General features: G+C 53.6%; 2 protein-coding genes and 1 long non-coding RNA gene across 5 annotated transcripts; 1 reads left to right on the top strand and 2 right to left on the bottom strand.

The window, feature by feature from the left end:
* Nucleotides 1-1704: 1704 nt before the first annotated feature.
* Nucleotides 1705-19001, bottom strand: LOC147353982 (interferon-inducible GTPase 5-like). 3 transcript variants are annotated; one of them, XM_086352942.1, is made up of 3 exons: nt 18876-19001; nt 3984-4630; nt 1705-2473 (listed from the first exon to the last, which is right to left on the bottom strand). In XM_086352942.1, the coding sequence occupies exons 2-3, from the start codon at nt 4585-4587 to the stop codon at nt 1818-1820; spliced, it is 1260 nt and encodes a 419-aa protein (XP_086209068.1). In that variant the 5' UTR covers nt 4588-4630; nt 18876-19001; the 3' UTR covers nt 1705-1817. The 3 variants fall into 3 exon arrangements, with proteins under 3 accessions (XP_086209068.1, XP_086209070.1, XP_086209069.1); XM_086352944.1 differs by lacking the exon at nt 18876-19001 and adding an exon at nt 7155-7403; XM_086352943.1 differs by lacking the exon at nt 18876-19001 and having other exon boundaries at nt 3984-4773.
* Nucleotides 2402-8285, top strand: LOC147353983 (uncharacterized). The gene is made up of 2 exons (XR_015146153.1): nt 2402-2497; nt 8149-8285. It is a non-coding gene; the product is annotated as an uncharacterized LOC147353983 (long non-coding RNA).
* IRGC (immunity related GTPase cinema) lies at nt 7872-19014 on the bottom strand. The gene is made up of 2 exons (XM_086352937.1): nt 18876-19014; nt 7872-9426 (listed from the first exon to the last, which is right to left on the bottom strand). The coding sequence occupies exon 2, from the start codon at nt 9355-9357 to the stop codon at nt 7960-7962; it is 1398 nt and encodes a 465-aa protein (XP_086209063.1). The 5' UTR covers nt 9358-9426; nt 18876-19014; the 3' UTR covers nt 7872-7959.
* Between the last annotated feature and the right edge of the window lie 906 nt (nt 19015-19920).

Genomic DNA, 19920 nt, shown 5'->3' with positions numbered 1-19920 from the left:
GAGAAGAACGTGCAGGCCCTCGCGTTTCATCTGTTCTCTTAAAGATGGTGCCAGCCTTTGGTGATACGGCCTAGCTAAGCGCAGTGCCTAATTCAGTACGTTAAAAAGTAGGACAGGTCCCTAGTTAAATACCATACAGAGTCACTCAGTGTCCACGAGGGATTGGTCCCAGGACCCTTGCAGATCCCCAAATCGTGGCGGCTCAAGTCCCTTAGGTTAGATAGCACGGCATGTTCTTAGAACCTACACACGTGCTCCCGTCTACCTACGTCGTCTTCTAGACTGCTTAAAGCACCTAATCCACTGTCAATGCTATAAATGTAAATACAGTGTAAATTGTATGTAAACAGTTGCCAGCCCTTGGTAAAGTCAAGTTTTGCTTTTTGAACTTTCTGGGTTTTTGTTGTTTTTTTTTTTTTTTTACTATTTTCAAGAGTGGTTGAATCCGCACACGTGGAACCCTCCAGTACAGAGGGCCAACTGCCCTTCCCCTTAGTCAAAACAGGCGCTACCCTTGTCAAACGCTCATACATTATTAACTGTTAGACATGATGGCTTCCCCTGTGTACCTCAACTACTCTTTGAAAAATGGCCCCTCCCTTCAAAGCCAGAACCTAACCCTCAATTAAATACACCATTCAGTTCATTATAGTACCTGCCCTCCCCTACTCAGTTAAATACAGCACACCATCCTAGTTCAGTGTTTCCCAAAATACGTCTCCGAATTGGTCTGGTCACCACACCCTAATCCCAAACTAGTCCTGACCCTCCAATGATGCCACTCCACCTTTGAGTAAAGCGCTTGGTTCCAGTCTAAGTGGCTTGAGCCAGCCTGCCCAGCCCGCCCCCCGTGCCACTTTGGTCTCCCTGGCTTCCCCTTGCTCTGGGGGATAGCCTGTACACAGTCCTGGTGTGCAGGTCATGGCGGCCCCGGGGGCACTGGCCTCTGGAGGAAAAGGTACAGCTGAAGAGGGTGAATTAAAGTGATAGTCGCTCAGTCATGTCCGACCCTTTGCGGCCCCATGGGCTGTAGCCCGCCAGGCTCCTCTGTCCATGGAACTCTCCAGGCAAGAATACTGGAGTAGGTTGCCATGCCCTTCTTCAGAGGATCTTCCCACCCCGACCCAGGGATCAAACCCGGGTCTTCTGAACTGCAGGCGGATTCTTTACCATCTGAGCCACCTGGGAAGCCTGAAGAAGGTAGGGGGACAGGGAAGAAAGCAAACTTCTGGCCTCAGAGCAGGCCTGGCCGAAAGTGGGGAATCTGCAGATTCAGAGCAAGTCTGACTGGAAGCCGCAGACTCAGAGCAGGTCTAGCCAGAAGTCTAAGAGTTACGAGGCCCAGGGCAGGCTCTGGCCCTGCCACACACTGCCTAAGACCTTAAGCAGGATCTCCCTTTGTGACCCCCAAGATTACTGAGAACTGTTCACTGCCCTCTTACAGAAATGCTTCTGAACCCTTTGCCTTATCCCGTCCCCCTACCCTGACCTGCGTGGTGGACACCCTCCTGACTGCCCTCCCCAGCCAGGCAACTGGCTTTTCCCTGCCTTGTCACAACTTAGCATGCCCGTGTCTGTCCCCTCCCCGCGATTCCCATGGGACTGCTGGTTGATGCGGGGTTCACCAGAAGAGGGAAAGTAGGGGCCATGGCCAGAGAGGCACAAGACCCAGGGCGCAAAAGCATGAGACAGCACACGGCTCAGTCCAGGACAGTTAGGAGCTGGAGTTTCTTCTTTCCCCTCCCCCAACACCCCCCCAGCCTGAGCACAGACAGAGCCTGCAGGCTCCCAGCCCCTCGCTGCCACCTCTGGCTGGCCTAAGCGCTGGGCTGGGACCACTGACCATCCGGGAGCCTGCGGTCGGGGTTGTCGAGGGAGGCCTGAACCAGCACGCTCTGGGCATCACTGACAGCCACGTCCAGGGAGGTGCGGAGCATCCGGTAGACGGCGGCGAAAGACAGGCCACAGGAGGCCAGGGAGCCCAGGATGGGCACGTTGAGGAGCTTCTGACTGAAGGCTGAGGCATCCCCGAAGGCCTGACCCAGCAGCTCTGCCACCAGCGCCTCGGTGACCTTGGTCTTCGGGCCCTGGAGCACCTGCAGGATCTTGTGCAAGGGCTGGCCCGTCTGCTCTGCCAGCCTGATGAGAGATCCCCCATCCAGGCCGAAGCTGTGGCGGTAGCCCTCCAGGGCCCGGGTAAGCATGTACAGGTCACACGCCACCTCCGGCAGGCCTGGCATGGGCCTTGGGTTGGCCCCGCAGGCCACCGTGGCCACAAGCCAGGTGTGCTGCCTCAGCGAGGCCGCCTTCCGCTCCAGTGTGGGCTTGGAGACATTGGGCAGGGCCACCAGGAATGCATGCCGCTTGTGACTCTCCAGGTCCCTCACCATCGACTCCTCCAGCAGGTGGAAGTCGTACTTGCCCAGCTCGAACATGGACAGCAGGAAGACCTTGGGGTCCCTGAGTCCCTGTGCTGCAGGAGACAAGGGCACCTTGGGTGAGTTCCCCCACTGAGCAGACCCAGGTGTCCTGACAGCTGCCTGTGGGGAGGGGGGTTGGGGGGGGTGATAAGCTGTGTCTACATAGCACGTGGCTTAAGAGCATCAGCCCTGGAGCCAGGCTGCTTGAGTTCAGATCCCAGCTGCTAAGTCGCTTCAGTCGTGTCCGACTCTGTGCGACCCCATAGACGGCAGCCCACCAGGCTCCCCCATCCCTGGGATTCTCCAGGCAAGAATACTGGAGTGGGTTGCCATTTCCTTCTCCAATGCGTGAAAGTGAAAAGTGAAAGTGAAGTCGCTCAGTTGTGTCCGACTCTTAGCGACCCCATGGACTGCAGCCCACCAGGCTCCTCCGTCCATGGGATTTTCCAGGCAAGAGTACTGGAGTGGGGTGCCATTGCCTTCTCCGTCAGATCCCAGCCTCCCTCCTATTCGCTGTGTGGCCTCAGGCTAGTTACCACACCTACCTCTCTGGGCTTCCCTGTAAGTAAATAAGTGAGTGAAGCTGCTCAGTTGTGTCCGACTCTTTGCGACCCCATGGACTGTAGCCTACCAGGCTCCTCTGTCCATGGGATTTTCCAGGCAATAGTACTGGAGTGGATTGCCATTTCCTTCTCCAGTGGATCTTTCCGACCCAGGGATCAAACCCAGGTCTCCCGCATTGTAGACAGACGCTTTACTGTCTGAGCCACCAGGGAAGTCCATGTACTTATCTGTAAAACAAGAGGATGGGGGTACCTTCCTCCTAGGGATGTCACGCTGGTGAAATGAGCTGTGAACATGGTGCCTGGCCTCTGGTGAGCCCCCAAGAAGTGTTAGCTGCCCCCGGGGCCCCGGCCCAGAGGTGTGTCAGCATGGCCGTGGGTGCGTAGCATTTGCATTGGCCAGTGGGACTTCCTGGGTGGCCCTAGTGGTAAAGAACCGGCCTGCCAATGCAGGAGATTTAGTAAGAGACTGAGGGTTCGATCCCTGGGTTGGGAAGATCTCCTGGAGGAGGGCATGGCAACCCATGCCAAGACTCTTGCCTGGAGAAGCCCCATGGACAGAGGAGCCAGGCAAGCTACAGTCCATGGGGTTGCAAAGAGTCAGACATGACTGAGCGACTTAGCACGCACACACCCTTTCTTTTCTTTAATGCAAGTGACTGGTCTCTATCATCTGTGACTGAAATGGCAGCTGTAAGCGGCATTTCACCAACAGGGGCCACATAACTGGGTGGCCTTAACCCCACCTTGGGCCTCAGTGGGAAGATGCAGGGGAACCGGGGTAATCCCTCAAGAATTAAGCCCCCCCCCAATCAATGAATAAATAAAATAATTAAAAATAAGATAGGAATTTCCAGGCAGTCCAGTGGTTAGGACTCAATGCTTTCGCTGCCAAGGGCCGGAGTTCAATCCCTGTTCAGGGAACTAAGATCCTGCAAGCCGCATTGTGCGTCCAAAATAAATAAATAAATAACCCAGCCCCCCAGAGCCTGCCCCTCACCCTCCAGCCGCTGCGCACAGTCGTCCCGGATCTGGTTGAGCACCCTCTCCTCCGAGAAGGAGCTGGGGCGGCGGCTGCGGGAGGCGGCGATGTCCACGTCCACCTTGGAGCGGACGCAGTAGAAATGCTTGCCCCGCCGCAGGATCTCGAGAGCCAGCTCAGCGAGGTCGGTGGTGAAGCTCTCGGAGGTAATGATGAGGAAGAAGTCATACCGGAAGAGCTGTACCCGCTGGAAGTATTTGTCAGCCCGGAAGGCGGGGGTGCCGACACCCGGCAGGTCCCAGAAGACGACGCTGGGGTACTTGGGATGTGGGTACGGTGTGGGGTCCACGGTCATTTCCACCACGCCCGTGCAGGCCGAGTTGGGGTCCTCATCCCCCAGCCCCCGGATAGCATTGACGAAGGTGGACTTGCCTGAGCCCATCCCCCCGGTGACGCCGACGTCCAGCCGGACGTTCTCCAGAGAATGAAGCGTAGATTGTAACTTGGCGGCAACTGCTGGCAGATCCCCCGCCTCAAAGGCCTCCTTCAGGGCCCTGGTGTCCTTTGAGAGCTCCAGGATCTTGCATTGGCTGAGGCATGATTGGAAGACCTCGCTGGCCATCAGCTGCCGGACCCCCAGTTCTCCGTCTTCAGGACTTGATGACCTTGGACAGGGAAGGGAAAGGAGTGTTTTCACTCTGAGTTGCCCTATCTTCTCTACATCCCTCAGCTTTCCCAGAGTATTTGTGGCATCACCAGTAATAGCGCTGAGGGTGTTACAAGATGCCAAGTCTGGTGCTAAGCACTTTATTTTAATTCACATTTACTCATCACCGCCAGCTTCTCCTGAAGTATCCTCAAATACTACAAATCCTCAAACCAGCTGGAGAAGAAATTTCCCTCCCTTCTTATCCACATTTGGCATTGAGAAAATAAATGAGGCCCAAGGTCCTCCCCTGGCGAAGGAAATGGCAACCCATTCAGTACTCTTGCCTGGAAAATTCCATGGACAGAGGAGCCTGGTAGGCTACAGTCCATGGGGTCGCAAAGAGTGGGATACGACTGAGCGACTTCACTTCAAGGTCCTCCAGCTAATGCGTGGGAAAACTGGGAATGGGGCTAAGGTCTTCTGGCCCTAGAATTCAAAGTCTTAACTTTGAGGAAGGGGGCAGGGGTTTTACCACGCGCCCAGCACCAGGATTAAGAGCTGGAACCTTCATCACTGGTAGTCATAGCTCGGGTTTATTTGAGGTTTACTAGGGGCCAGCCACTCTTCTAACCACACGCATGATTTTGTCAAGTCCATATGATGGGTGGGGCAGCCATGCTCACATCCTGGGATTGTGTGACTGTGTCTGGTCCCAGCCGTGCCAGGGATTTGCAGAGGTGACACCAGCCAAGTCACAGCCCCTCCGGGGCTTTTATTTTCCCCTCCGTGAAGGGTGGGGGGGCGCCAGTTTCCTCACCTGTGGATTGGAAAGATGACTCCTCAGAACCCTCCAAGCCCTACTGTTTTAGGAAGACTCGGGGTCTTACTGCTGACGAGATTCAGGCAGAGGCCAGCTTGGGAAGGGCGTGGAGCATCCAGCTGCACTTGATCGTTATCTGTGGGTAGCTGTGGAAGGGTTCTGAGCAGGGAAGGGAGAGGTCCACTGGGGACGTTACCAAGAGCCCTCCTGGGAATTCCTTGGTGGTCCAGTGGTTAGGATACCACGCTTTCACTGCCGAGGGCCCAGGTTCGATCCCTGGTTGGGGAACTAAGATCCCATAAGTCTCGTGGTGAAGCCAGTAATTTTTTCCAAAGAGCCCTCCATGACCTTAAGGTGCAGGAGACTGGGGCCTGGGAGACAAGGGGAGGGGTGGGGGCAGGACCTAGGTGGGCAGGGCCAAGAGCTGGAACAGGGGCTGGGGGTGGAGATGGGGGAAGGGAGAGACAGAGGCAGAAGGGACAGGACAGAATGAGGCCACCAGTTGGAAGCAGGGGACAGTGGTCACCTAGGCTCTCTCTTTTAGCCTCAGGCCCATTGTATTGAGAGCATGCCCAACCTTTCCATCCCAGCCACTTGGGGCCAGTGAGTCCGAGGGTCCTCAGGTATAGGGATGTGGGCTGTGCCTTTTGAGAATGGATTTGAAAGAGACCATCTTTCTTATGCATCTGAGAAATGCCTACCATGGGGATTTCCCCTTGGGCATCTGGAATATCCCTACCATGATCGTTTGTACCCTCTTTGGTGCAGAAAGGTCCATGTGAACCCCAAATAGTCCTCGCAGAGCCAATGGGAGGCCTTCTGGGAAGACAGGAATCTTTTTTGCAAAGCAGAGAGTTCTTCAACAAAGAAATTTTAACACCCCAGGTAAAAGTGGACCCTCTTAGTCCATTTCCCAGAGTCAGGGGTGATTTGAGGCCCCTAGATGGGGCGAGAGGAGCTTCCCAGGTGGCGCAATGGTAAAGACTCTGCCTACTAATGCTGGAGACGCAGGAGATGTGGGTTCGATCCCTGGGTCAGGAAAATGCCCTGGAGTAGGAAATGGCAACCCGCTCCAGTATTCTTGTCTGGAAAATTCCATGAACAGAGGAGCCTGGCGGGCTGCAGTCCATGGGGTCGCAAAGCATCATATATGACTGAGCACGCATGCACATACACATATGTACAATGAGGCTAGAACCATCATCAGGTCCTGGAACAGCTCAGGGAGTGTTAGTGAGGCCATCTCCACTGCACCAGAACCACCCTGTGAATTCCTCAAATCCCACCCTTCCTTGGACCCTCGTCCCAGTCCACGGATGCTCTTGGGGCAGCCCCTGTCCTGTCCAAGTGCCCCAGTCTGGTGATTCCTTTTTAAACATGCGTGACCCTCGACTCAGCATGTGAGTTTTGGTTTGAGCAGATAAGGGTGTCAGATTCACTTCTGTATCCAGCTGGAGAGCCCAGCACAGAGCCGAGGGGCTGTGGCAAGCAGTTGAGGTCCCAGGGCCGCCTCACTGTGTTATACACCCCGTGTCTTTTGAAACCTCGTGCAGCTTCAGAAATCCCAACAGGTGCCCTGTCAGACCCACGGCCTTACAGCACCATCCCCAAAATTTGTTCCCAGCCATGAAGCTAGGCACACACAGACCTGGAATCCCAGTCTCAGCCAATCACTCACAATCTTAGACCCACCCGCAGCATCCAAATCACCAAGGCTTACCAAGATCCCTCCCAGTCAGGCACACCAGCAAGCTCATTCCCGCACGCATCCACATGCAGACACGCTGGCAATCTTTCTGAAATGAGGTTTGTTCCAGGGGGCTGGTGCCGTCCCCGCCTCCTTTCTCCGTGGATGCTCATAGACGCGCCCACCCACCCCCGCTCTCATTCTGTGTCCCCAGGTTCTGCACAGAGGCCAGTCCAGTGGCCACCTGGCTGCACCCTCCCTGCTCCCCACACCTCCCCCACCCCCCCATCACTCACAGGCAGCAGAGCTGGCTCAGGATGTCCCATCTCCCTGGCATCTGTTTCACTCAGTTGGTTGCTAGGCACTATTGTGCCCAGCCCGAGTACCAATTGGCTGCCCCTCCCCCACCAGAGCAGACCTTTGGAGTTCTCAGAAAGGGACACGAGAATGCAGGCCCCAGGGCCCATTCAGCCACCCACCTACGTTGACAGTGGGCTCCTGGCTTGGCTCCAGGCCAGGCTGTCCTGTTGCCCCCAACACCCCCCCTCCACCCGCCATGGCCACTTGGGGATCAGAGGAGAGAGAGGCTTTTTTTTTTTTTAAGAGTCCTGCCCACCCGCATCCACACCTTGAACCTCTGGCTCCCAAGATAAATTCCTATCCTCAGTTAGGGACTTGGCCCTGGGCCTCCCTCCACCCGCCTCCCTCAGCCCGCCCCACCCCGTCCCCACTCAGCAACTGCATCTCTCATTTTCACCACATTAGGCCTTTTTTGATTGTTTGGTGGGTTTTCAAAAGGCTTGGTTTGTGGGTGAGGCAGTGGGTAAGGGCTGCACTTTCATTTGTCTTCGGCCAAGTCTCGCTTCTTCCAGCTGTCCAGAATGTACTTAAGGAGGAGGCCAAGCTTCCGGCGGGTCGAGAGGGGGGCTTCCTCCATGCTCCCCTCCCCGGATCCCCGTTTCTCCACTCCGTTGTCACCAGCCGCCTCCAGGCTGACATCGGGCTGAGTGTCCTCCTCTTCCTCCAGAGCCTTGATGCGGACGCGCTGGGCATCCTCGGCCATCTCGTTCAGGCAGCCCTGGAGCATGGTGTAGACGGTGCCGAAGCTGATGCCCCCCGCCACCAGCGTCCCGAACACGGGGATACCCTTCTCAAAGGCCCGGGCCACCCTCATGGCACCGTCGGACGACTGGGAGTAGAGCCGCAGGACCGTCTCAGGGGAGACCTCGTTGGCCAGCGGGGAGCGGATGACGGAGCGCAGGTCCCCCGCCTGTTTGCCCACCTGCTCGGCCAGCTTGGCCAGCGAGTCATCGTCCAGGCCGAAGCTGCGGTGGTAGCCGCGCAGCGAGCGGATGAGCAGCGCGTCGTCGTAGGCGGCCGCCAGCCCGGGCACGGGCAGGGCCTGGATGACGCCGGACACCAGGGCCGTCTTGAGCACCTGCTCCTGGAGCATGTCCTTCTTCTTCTGCAGGGCCTCCAGCGAGATGTCCGGCAGCGACAGCAGGCCGGCGTGGCGCCGATGCGCGGGCAGATCGCGCTCCCAGGTGGACATGAGCAGCGGGAAGTCGTAGCGCGCGGGCGAGAGGTTGGACACAAGGAAGACGCGCGGGTCGTGGACGCCGGCCCCGCGCAGCCGCTCGACGCAGTGCTCGCGGATCTCGTGCAGGACCGCCCCCTCGCTGAAGCCCGAGGGCCGCTGCATGCGCGTGGCCGCCAGGTCCTCGTCCACCTTGGTGCGCACGAAATAGAACTTCTTGCCCTGGCGCAGGATCTCGGAGGCCAGGCGGGTCTCCACCGCGCCGCAGCGGCGGGGTGAGACAAGTAGGAAGAAATCGTAGCGGCCGAAGTCCACCTGCTTCAGGTACTTGTCGGCCGAGCAGCCGGGAGAGCCGGCCCCTGGCAGGTCCCACAGGGTCACGTCTGGAAACTGCGGGTGCGGGTAGGGCGAGGGCTCTATTGTGGTCTCCACGACGCCGGTGAGGGCCGCGTCGGGGTCCTCGGCGCCCAGGCCGCGAAGGGCGTTGATGAGGGACGACTTGCCGGCCCCCGATTCGCCTGTGACGCCCACCTCCAGCCGGGTGCAGTCCGAGGAGGCCAGCAGCTCCCGGAGGCGGGAAGCGGCCTGCGGGATGTCTCCCGACTCGAAGGCAGTGCGCAGGGCCTCCAGCTCTTCCTTGGCCATGAGGATGGTGGTCTCCTCCTCCCCGGACACCGCTGGCAACTTCGAAGTAGCCATGGTGACTGGCGGGTCAGAGGGTGCGGGGGGGTGGGGGAGAGTCACGGACGGACGCGTGGTCCTCAGTGTCTGCGGAGGGGAGAGCAGAAGGGAGCCAGCCGTTCAGGCCTCCTGGAACGTGGCGTGGGGCAGGGAGAGACACACCAGGGCTATAAAGGAAGTCTCTCTGGAGCCCCACAGCCCTCTCCTTTAAAAAAAAACAAACCCGGGATACCTTTTAGACAGGAGGTAGGGAGGGGGCTTTGTAGTCGGTGGCCCCAGGTTCCCATCCTATCTCTGCCACTAACCTGCCGTGTGACCTGGGGTAAAACGAAGCACACCTCTCTGAGCCTGTTCGATTCTTGCTTAATGAGTGTAATGACTGACCTGCCTTCCAGGGCACTGAGGAGTCTTCGGGATAACCCTAGGAACTCCCACCGTTTTGTGGGCAGCTTGAGACCCATGCCGTCACATGGGGCCCCACGTTAAAAGGCCCAGCTCTCCTGGGACTTCCCTGGTGGTCCAGTGGTTAAGAATCCACCTTGCAAAGCAGGGAATGGGGTTCGATCCCTGGTTGGGAAACAGATCTCGCATGCTGCTGGGCAACTAAGCCTGCGTGCCACCTCTAGAAAGCCCAATTGACCCGACACAACCAGATAAATAAAATAAATAACACTTTAAAATAAATAAAAAACAAAACCCAGCTCTTGCCTTAATGCTCTTTTGACATTGACTAATATTCTAAACATTCGAAGCAAGGGTGCTACATTTTCACTTTCGACTGGGCCCTGCAATTTGTGTATGTAGCCAGGCCTGCAGTGGAAGGGGCTTTACTCAGCTCCTGGGCCCAGGAAAAGGGAGCAGTGGATCTCCCGCTGCTGCCTCTGCGGTGATTAGAAGCAGCAAGAAGTGATGGCCAAAGGGACCCAGACCCTGGAGCCACACTGCCTGGGATTCCATCCAGGCGGGCCCTACCGCCCACCAGCTGAGAGACTTGGGGCAAGTTCCTGACCGCTGCCTCACTTTCCTCATCTTACAGATCAAAGCGATCTGCAAGCCTTATAGCAGACCACTTCCTAGAGCTTTTGAGAATGAAATGAGTTCATCCAGAAAAAGCACTTAACATAGTGCCCAACCCGGTATCTGTCCAACAGAACCCATTGTGAATTTTACTGCAGAGGCCAAGTACGTTTAGCCTGGCATTGAGCTGTGATATAGTTTTACTTTGATGTGCATTTTGAATTTCAGCTACACCTAGATAGATGTAAAATGATAATTAAAGTGCTGTAGCCAACTTATCAAATGAAATCAGCACCCAGCCACTATTTTGTTGACTATGAGGAAGTTTATGTTAATTTTTAGGGTCTGATAGAATATTTCATGTGTATTACAGTGGTATTCATATGCTATGTCTCTAAACTTTATTTTCAAAAGCTTAAGGCCCAAATAAAAACTTCTCTGGAAAAAAAATTAGTGCCCGACTCAGAGCAGGTGGTCTGCATTATCAGCATCACTGTTACCATCATTATTAATATTCCTGGCTGTGTGACATCCCTGCCCTCTCTGAGCCTCTGCTGTAGCACCTGCATGGTGGAAGATAACCTTGCCCACGTCACAGGGCTTCTGTGACCATCATGAGCCCCATCACCTGTCTGTCTCTAGGTCACCTTTGAAGATATTCTTGGATTCAGCCAGGCATGGGAGGGGTGCCCCCACCCTGGGCATCTCCTTAAACACCCAGCCCTGTTTGGCAGGGCTGGCTAGGCTAAGTCCCCTCTCTCCTCCATGAGCCTGTCATGGTGGTCTCTCCTGAGATCCTTCCTCCTCACCTGGGAGCTTCCCTGGCCCTCCCTCTTCCCGATCTCACACTCTCCTTGTCTATCGCCTCTAAAATACACTTCCTCATTGACTAAAGACTCTTCAGAGAACCCTGGGAGAGATGCTCAGGTCAGGGATCAGTGTCCCCATCAGATGGAGATGGACTGAGGTTCAGACTAGACATGAGAGGTCCCCACTCAGAGGCACAGCCAGGGCTCCAACCCAGGTCCTTCTGAAGAGCTGCTCTCCCTTCAATCACGTGTCTTTACCTCTCCTTTCTCCCCTCAGCTGCACCTGGCCCCATCCTCACCCAACCTTCTGCAGGAAGACAGTCCTTATTTCATTGTTCCCGCCAGATCTGATCACCCATCCCAGGTGGGGGCATTTCACCCTGGGGCTCAACCCAGTCCCTCCTGCGTCCCGACCCCTAACCCATCTCAGAGCGTGGTCTGGGTAGAGGAGAAGGGGAATCCTTGAACAGGTCTCAGTGCAAGGGGCGGACAGGCCAGTGGCCACTGGGGTGGACCGAGGGGCTGAGGGAGCTGGGCCTGGGACTGGACAAGGGGAGCTGCCCTCGGGGGGACTCACCTGCCCTGCGGGCTCTCCCTCTCCCCTTCACTCTCCCCGCTGGTGGGGCCTCCTCTCCTGTTAGCACAGGATCAGGGCCTGTTGCTAGGACCCATTATAGTAGCAAACCACAGCTTATTGGTCAGCCAGCCCTGGTGCAATAATGTGAGGGTGATGTCAGGGGGCGGGGTCCCAGCCCCGCTGTGGGACCCTGCCCCTCGCTGCTCATGGGACCATCACTGGGTAGTCTCGGGCCCTTAGCCCCCTCTACCCCTCCAGGGACCCAGAGAGAGCTTTCTGACACCAAGACTTGTTCAAAACCCGCCCGTGGTCTCCATCACCCCCAGCACACAATCCGAGCTCTGGCATCTGAGAATCTGGCCCTGCTCACCATCCCACCCTCTATTTCTCCTCCATCCCAGGACTGTTTCCCAAACAAGTCATTCACTCTCCCTCCTTTGCACTGTCTACCCATTCACCCACCTCACCAAGGGTGGTGTAGGCTCTGTGGGTGGTGATTAAGCTCAGCCAGCTCTGGCTGAGTTGGGAGGAAGGGCTGGGAGAGCCCCGTGCAATTTGGCCTGGTCCTGGCCGGGACTGGTGGTCCATGGGGCAGTGGGGCAGCACCCACACCCCAATTCAGTATCTGGTTTCCAAGCTCCCTTTTGGGCTTCCTTCTTCCCTGGCATTTTAACATCCTCTGATGCTGGGAAAGATTGAAGGCCAAAGGAGAAGAGGGCGGCAGAGGATGAGATGGCTAGATAGCATCACTGACTCAACGGACATGAACTTGAGCAAACTCCAGGAGACAGTGAAGGACAGGAGCCTGGAGCGCTGCAGTTCACGGGGTCTCAAAGAATCAGACATGACTGAGTGGCTGAACATTAACAGCAGTGTACCCTCAGCCCATCCTTCAAATCCCAGCTCAGGTGCTGACTTCATAACACTTTCCTCCTTTCTCCTGTCTCCCTCCCCTGCTTCCTCACAACCATTTAAAATGGCATTGAGGGGGCTTCCCTGGTTGTTCAGTGGTTAAGACTCCACAGTCCCAGTGCAGAAGTCATGGGTTCATTTCCTGGTCGGGGAAGTAAGATCCTGCATGCTGCATGGCATGGCCAAAAAATAAAAATAAATTAAAAAAAATAAAACAGCATCTTTTAGTATGACAAAGAGGGAGATGGAAGCAGGGGAAGATGTGAATGAGAAAAGAAAGTTGAGGGGGATGGTGGGAGGGAGGCTCAAGAAGGGGAGGATATATATACACTTGTATATGTACAGCAGAAACTAACACAACATTGTAAAGCAATTATCCTCCAATTTAAAATAAATTTTAAAAAAGAGAGAGAAAGAGTTGGAATGGAAAAGAGACTCCTTAAGGAGGAAACAGAGGGAGAGTCAGGCAGGAATTCAGGGATGAGAGACTGAGTCAGAAAACCACCAAAGATACTCTCAGAGGCACAAGTTACAGACAGCAAAAAGATGCAGAACCACAGAGATGGAAAGCAAGGCGTGGACCCAGATGCACACAGGGAAGAAGCCGAAGGTCTAGAGACCAGGACACAAGAACGCCAGCCTTCTGGGGGATATCTCTGGCTCTCCTCAATTCCAGCCCCCATCTCTGCAGCTTCCAAGCCTCCCTTCCAGTCTAGGGAATCTTTTATGACAGTCTCCACCCTGGCTCTCCTCCCAACCCCCTCTCTGCCCAGGCCATGTGTCCCACCCTTACTCCCATTTCCTGGGATGTAGCCAGAAGCCCCCACTACCCAGAGGCCCCTGCTTCCAAGGTGGCACTAGGGGTAAAGAACCTGCCTGCCAATGCAGGAGACATAAGAGATGCAGGTTCGATCCCTGAGTCAGGAAGATCCCCTGGAGGAGGGCATGGCAACCCACTCCAGTATTCTTGCCCGGGAAATCCTATGGACAAAGGAGCCTGGCAGACTATAGTCCATGGGGTTGCAAAGGGTTGGACATGACTGAGCAACTTAGCACGCACACAGCCAGAGGCCCTGCATACTCAAAGGGTTTTGCTGACAATCTGAAGCTCAATTCTGGAAAGAATCCTCCAAAAGAACAGCTGAGGAAGAGCTGTTCTAAGGAAGCCCCAGAAAGGAACGAGAGGGGACTCCCCCCTCACCAAAAAAAAAAAAAAAGGGAAGAGACTAGTTGAAGACCACACTGAGAATGGGAAAAGGGTACTCTGCTGACTACACTGAGTTCTTAAACCACAGGCGAGACAGAAATGCAGGTCAGCACACAAACTCTTCCACATCCTCACGACTGACACAGACACAGAGACCAAGAGCTGAAAAAAGATCCTCAGACATTCCCAGACGGCAAACACATGCACTAAGGTCTCTCCCCGCAAATCCAGACCCAAAGCCTGGCCCAGGAGGGAAAGGAAAGACACAGAGCCTCAAGTACGAGTCATTACAGACAAGCCCAAAGCAGGCAGACTTAGAACAGCCTCGCAAGCCACTCACACGCAGGCACACACAGACTAGCAGACCGGAGGAGACGCAGTCACACTAGCATATTCAGATGGCAGCCACTGAAACCCTCCACGTCCATTCATTCTGCTCCAGCTCCTAAGCTGTGTGAGCAGCCACGAGCCAGGGTCTCCAAAGTAGATATATCAGGCTCTGCCCTTGGGAGCTCCCGGTTGGAGGAAAGGAGGGGGATGGTCATGGCCGAGGGTAACTCTGGACCAAGACCAGGACGCAGGACACCTGCGCAAATGTGTCTAATGCAGGCTGGCACACTGCCAGGGGCGCTTCTCCCGGCTCTGGAGAGTGCCAGCCCATGGGAGGCTGCGCCTGTGCCTGTCCGCCAAACCTCCTCTCTGTCTTCATTCATCAAACACTCAGCACCTCTCCAAGGCCCTGTCCTGGGCTAGATGCTGGGAACACAGACAAGACCAACACCCCCGGCCCCCGGCTCTGTTCCCGCAGGACTGATTCATAGTGCAGTTAGAGCGTTAGCTGCTCAGTTGTGTCTGACTCTTTGCGATCCCATGGACTGTAGCCAGTCACGCTCCTCTGTCCATGGGATTCTCCATGCAAGAATACTGGAGTGGGTTGCCATTTCTTCCTCCAGGGGACCTTCCCAACCCAGGGATTGAACCCGGGTCTCCTGTATTGCCGACGGATTCTGTACCATCTGAGCCACCAGGGAAGCCCATGTAGTGGGGGAGTCAGATCCATCCCCAGGCAATGATGACCCGGAGTGGGCCAGACTGGGATGGGGAGGGTGGCCCAGAGGACTGTGAGAGCACCAAGGGACCACCTGAACTAGCTCAGGGGTCAAGGAGGGCTTCCTGGAGGAACTGGCACCTGAGCTGAGAACTGAAGGATGAGTAGGAGTGAGCCAGATGGTCAGCTAGGAAGTTGCATCCCAGCCCTAAAGAACCTAGGCAAAGACCCCGAGCTGAGAGAGAGCTCTCGTTAGTCTTGTAACTGACTCAGCTGTGTGGTCATCCCACAGACATTTGTGTAGACCTCACCAGTCCCTGTGCTGGCCCCAAGATGTGACTCACACATCCCGGCTCCTACAGACCTCCCAGGCTGGTGGGGGCACTATCGTGCTCACATGCTAAAGCCAGATGCTCACTTACGGGACATTTTTGATACACCAGGTGTGCATGGACTCCCCTGGTGGCTCAGTGGTAAAAATATCTGGCTGCCAATGCAGGAGATGCAAGTTCAATCCTAGGGTCAGGAAGATCCCCCAGAGAAGGAAATAGCAACCCACTCCAGCATTCTTACTGGGAAATCCCATGGACAGAGGAGCCTGCTGGGCTACAGTCCATGGGGTTGCAGAGAGTCAGACATGACTTAGTGACTAAACAACAACAAGATGTGTGAAGCCTGTCAGGTGGGGTAACTCATTTAGCCCAGACTAAAATTCTGTTCTGCCACCTATCATCCCAAGATAGACACAACCCAGGAGCTGAGACTGGAATAGAGAGAAAGATAGAGACAAACATACCAATTCATCCTCTCCTTCTGTGGGTTCCCCAGCTCATCCAATCTGAGGTACCATGGTTGTCAGATGCACCGTTTTCTATCCCATTAACAAAATTTTTAAAGTGCTGCCAATAAAATTATGATGTATTTCACTATCACTTAAAATGTTTAGGAAATTCCCTGGCGATCCAGTGGTTAAGACATGGCACTTCCACTGGAGCGGGTATGGGTTTGATCCTGTTGGGGAACTTAGATCCCGAATATCACATGAGGTGGCCAAAAAACAGAAAATAAAATTAAATGCAAGAGCGCTTGGTAGATTTACTTAGAAAATATAGGTTTGTATCTTATACTATCCGTGTGTGCATCTAACTAGGAAAATACAAGAGAAATAAGTTAGCTAAGCTGAGCCTAAAATCACAGACTCTGACTCTGTGGAGTCACTTCTGCTCCAAGCAGTGGATGTCCACACTTTCTCACACAACACATCTTCTCTCCTCCATGCCAACAGGCACAGCCATGAGGCTATTAAAAGCAGCTCAATTATGGGTAAAGAAGATGTGGTACATATATACAATGGAATTCTACTCAGCCATAAAAAAGAATGAAAGAGTGCCATTGGCAGCAACATGGATGCATTTAATGATTATCATACTAAGTGAAGTAAGTCAAAAAGAGAAAGACATGTTTTATCACCTATATGTGGAATCTAAAATATGACACAGCCACAACTAAACTGAGCCCGTGTACCCTAGAACCTGTGCTCTGCTATAAGAGAAGCCACCTCAATGAGAAGCTGCTCACGGCAACCAGAGAGTAGCCCCCACTCGCCACAACTAGAGAAAGCCCGCGTGCAACAGTGCAGATGCAGTGCAAGTGTTAGTCACGCAGTCATGTCCGATTCTTTGTGACCCCGTGAACTGTAGCCCTCCAGTCTCCTCCATCCATGGAATTCTCCAGGCAAGAATACCGGAGTGGGTTGCCATTCCTTTCTCCAGGGGATCTTCCTGATCCAGAGATCAAACCGAGCCTCCCGCATTGCAGGTGGATTCTTTACCATCTGAGCCACCAGGGAAGCCCAGTGAAGACTCAGCAGAGCCATAAATAAATAAATAAATAAAAATGTTAAAAGTAGTAAAATGTGACACAAATGAGCTTATTTATGAAACAGAAACCTACTCATGGACATAGAGAAGACTTGTGGTTGCCCAGAGGGGCAGATGGGAGAGGGATGAAGTGGCAGTCTGGAATCAGCAGATGTAAGTTATTATATGTGGAATGGATAAACAGCAAAGTCCTGCTGGGTAGCAGAGAAAACTATATTCAATATCCTGTGATACCTCATATTAGAAAGGAATATTAAAAAAAAAATGTGTGTGTGTGTGAGTCATTCAGTCGTGTCCAACTCTTCGCAACCCCACAGACTGTAGCCCGCCAGGCTCCTCTGTCCATGGAATTCTCCAGGCAAGAATACTGGAGTGGGTTGCCATTCCTTCCCCAGGGAATCTTCCCAACCCAGGGATCAAACCCGAGTCTCCTGTATTGCTGGCAGATTCTTTACCACTGAGCCACCAAGGAAGCATACATATGTGTATACTGAATCACTTTGCTATATAGCAGAAATTAACACAGCATTGTAAGTCAACTACACTTCAGTAAGAAAATAAATTTTAAAAAATGCTCTCTGGTGAAAATAATGATAACCATCTGGGGCGGGGGAGGGGGGGGGAATCTCCGTATGCACACCCAGTCAGTGACAGCTGCGTCACAATGACTGCCTGGCTGTAAGGTGTCAACCTCTATGACTCTTCCTGATCTCAGAATTACTAAAATGCAGGGTGGGTGCGGGGGATGAAGGGTGCATCTTAGAATCGATGAAAGTGCTTCCTGTGTGTTTGCTCTGCGTCTGCTAGTCCGGGAACACAGCGATGACGCAGATGGTACTTCCTGCAGGGAGGAAGTTTGTGCAATAGACGCTGACTGTGGGCCAAAGCTGTTGGTTGACAGGTCTCATAGTGGTGGCTTCTCTGTTGGGGAGCCCGAGCTCTAGGGTGCAGCACACAGGGTCAGTAGTTGCAACTCCCAGGCTCTAGAGCACAGGTTCAGTAACTGTGGCACATGGCCTCAGTTGCTCCGAGGTCATATGGGATCTTCTCATATCAGGGATCGAACCCGTGTCTCCTGCACTGGCAGGCGGATTCTTTACCACTGAGCTACCAGGGAAGCCCCCACCTTCTCTCCATTTGCCATCATCCTGGGAAAACCTGAAGCTAGCCCCCAAGGATTCATTCATTCATTCAGATAGGTATTGTCTGCCTTCTGGATCTAGACAGAGTTCTGGGCACTGACACACGGGCGAACAACCCACAGATGACCTTTGCACTCATGGAGTTTATATTTTTTGAAAGATATAGATAATAAACAAAAGCAAGATACTGTCCAATAGCAATAAGAAAAGAGAAGAACAAGGCAGCAAGTGTAAGGGATGGATTGAGGGGTTGGTGGATCGCCTGCAACTATGACTGCTGACCATCTCTCCATCTCCTTACACACACGCCACTCTTCCCCACAAGAGGGGGAGTCTTTGTCCTCTCCAGAGTCTGAGCTGACCTTGTAACTTGCTTCAATCAACAGAATGTCTGTATAGGATTGTCTGAGTTTGGGAAATGAAAACAGGAAGAGATATCTGAGATTGTTAGCATGAGATTCCTGGGATGAGCTTCCCTGGGGAAAATCTCTGGGGAGAAAAGAGAAAATGCAAAAGGAAAAGGCATGATTCAGAAAACTCAAAGCATGGACACAGGTAGCAAAACTGCCACTATCGTGTTTGGGGCAGAATTTATCTCAGGCGAAGAGAGAGGAAAGGCAAGCGGCCAGGGAAAGGGGCGCAGGAGATTTCAACTGTTTTGTTAATTCTTTCTGCCTTTTAGCTGAGCCGTGAGAAACACTACCCATTTCTTTATTTGTTTTTGTAGGTTGATTTTGTTTTTTGTTTATTTTTAAAATTATTTAAAACATTTTGTTTGCTTATGTAAGCTTTAAATAATTAATAGTAAAGATTTTACCTTGAATCATGGACCCACATGTATGCTGTTACAGAAAAGTGGAAATTAAAAGACTTGACAATAAAAAGACCTGAACAATAAAATTCAAGCTTCTGCCCAGGTCAGCCCCACCCCGCTCCCAAAGTACCTTTCTCTTCCTGCAGACTCCAGGGTTGCTGCTGCTGCTGCTGCTAAGTTGCTTCAGTCGTGTCCAACTCTGTGTGACCCCATAGAGTTACAGCCCACCAGGCTCCCCTGTCCCTGGGATTCTTCAGGCAAGAACACTGGAGTGGGTTGTCATTTCCTTCTCCAATGCATGAAAGTAAAAAGTGAAAGTGAAGTCGCTCAGTCGTGTCGGAATCTTAGCGATCCCATGGACTGCAGCCCACCAGGCTCCTCCGTCCATGGGATTTTCCAGGCAAGAGTACTGGAGTGGGGTGCCATTTCCTTCTCCAATGCATGAAAGTGAAAAGTGAAAGTGAAGTCGCTCAGTCATGTCGGAATCTTAGCGATCCCATGGACTGCAGCCTACCAGGCTCCTCCACCCATGGGATTTTCCAGGCAAGAGTACTGGAGTGGGGTGCCATTGCCTTCTCAGGACTCCAGGGTTAGGGTCATTCAATGATTGTTTCCTTCTATGAGCAGATCCTGACCACCTGCCATGGGCTCCAGCTCAGCCCAGGTGGATCATATCCTGGCCTCATCCCTGGGGACCTCTGATCTCACAGAAACACTTCCTTCCTTCCTCTCCCCTCCCTGCCACCCCAGGTCACTCCACACCCACACCTCAGGGCAGGCATCCTCTAGACAGGCCATGTTGGGGAGCAGAAAGAAAGGGACTTTATTTTTTTAAATAGTGTATGTTGTTGTTGTTGTTCAGTCGCTAAGTCATGTCCGACTCTTTGCGACCCCACGGGCTGCAGCACGCCAGGCCTCCCTGTCCCTTACTACCTCCTGGAGTTTGCCCAAGTTCATGTCCATTGAGTCGGTGATGCTATCCCACCACCAATAAACAGTGTGCGTTCTTTTTTAAAGATTTATCTATTTTATTTTTTATTTAATGTTTTGGCTATGCGGGGTCTTCGCTGCTTTGTGCCTGCTTTCTCTAGTTGCAGCAAGCAGGCGTGGTGTGCACACCACACTCCTCGTTGTGGTGTGTGGGCTTCTCATTGCCGTGGCTTCAGTCGAGGTGG

This window comes from Bos grunniens, chromosome 18 (genome assembly GCF_055505025.1).
Source record: "Bos grunniens cultivar Pamir isolate PY7600 chromosome 18, Bosgru_T2T1.0, whole genome shotgun sequence".
Lineage (NCBI taxonomy): Eukaryota > Metazoa > Chordata > Mammalia > Artiodactyla > Bovidae > Bos > Bos grunniens.
This window is presented reverse-complemented; position numbering and strand designations above follow the sequence as displayed.

Excerpts from the sequence above, each read along its gene's own strand:
- LOC147353982 (XM_086352944.1), bottom strand. The coding sequence starts at position 7,294 with ATGAGCATCCACGGAGAAAGGAGGCGGGGACGGCACCAGCCCCCTGGA. Across the intron at positions 4,631-7,154 it reads CCTGACTGGGAGGGATCTTG|GTCATCAAGTCCTGAAGACG; the intron begins GTAAGCCTTGGT and ends TCCCTGTCCAAG. Across the intron at positions 2,474-3,983 it reads CTGTGCGCAGCGGCTGGAGG|CACAGGGACTCAGGGACCCC; the intron begins GTGAGGGGCAGG and ends TGTCTCCTGCAG.
- IRGC (XM_086352937.1), bottom strand. The coding sequence starts at position 9,357 with ATGGCTACTTCGAAGTTGCCAGCGGTGTCCGGGGAGGAGGAGACCACC.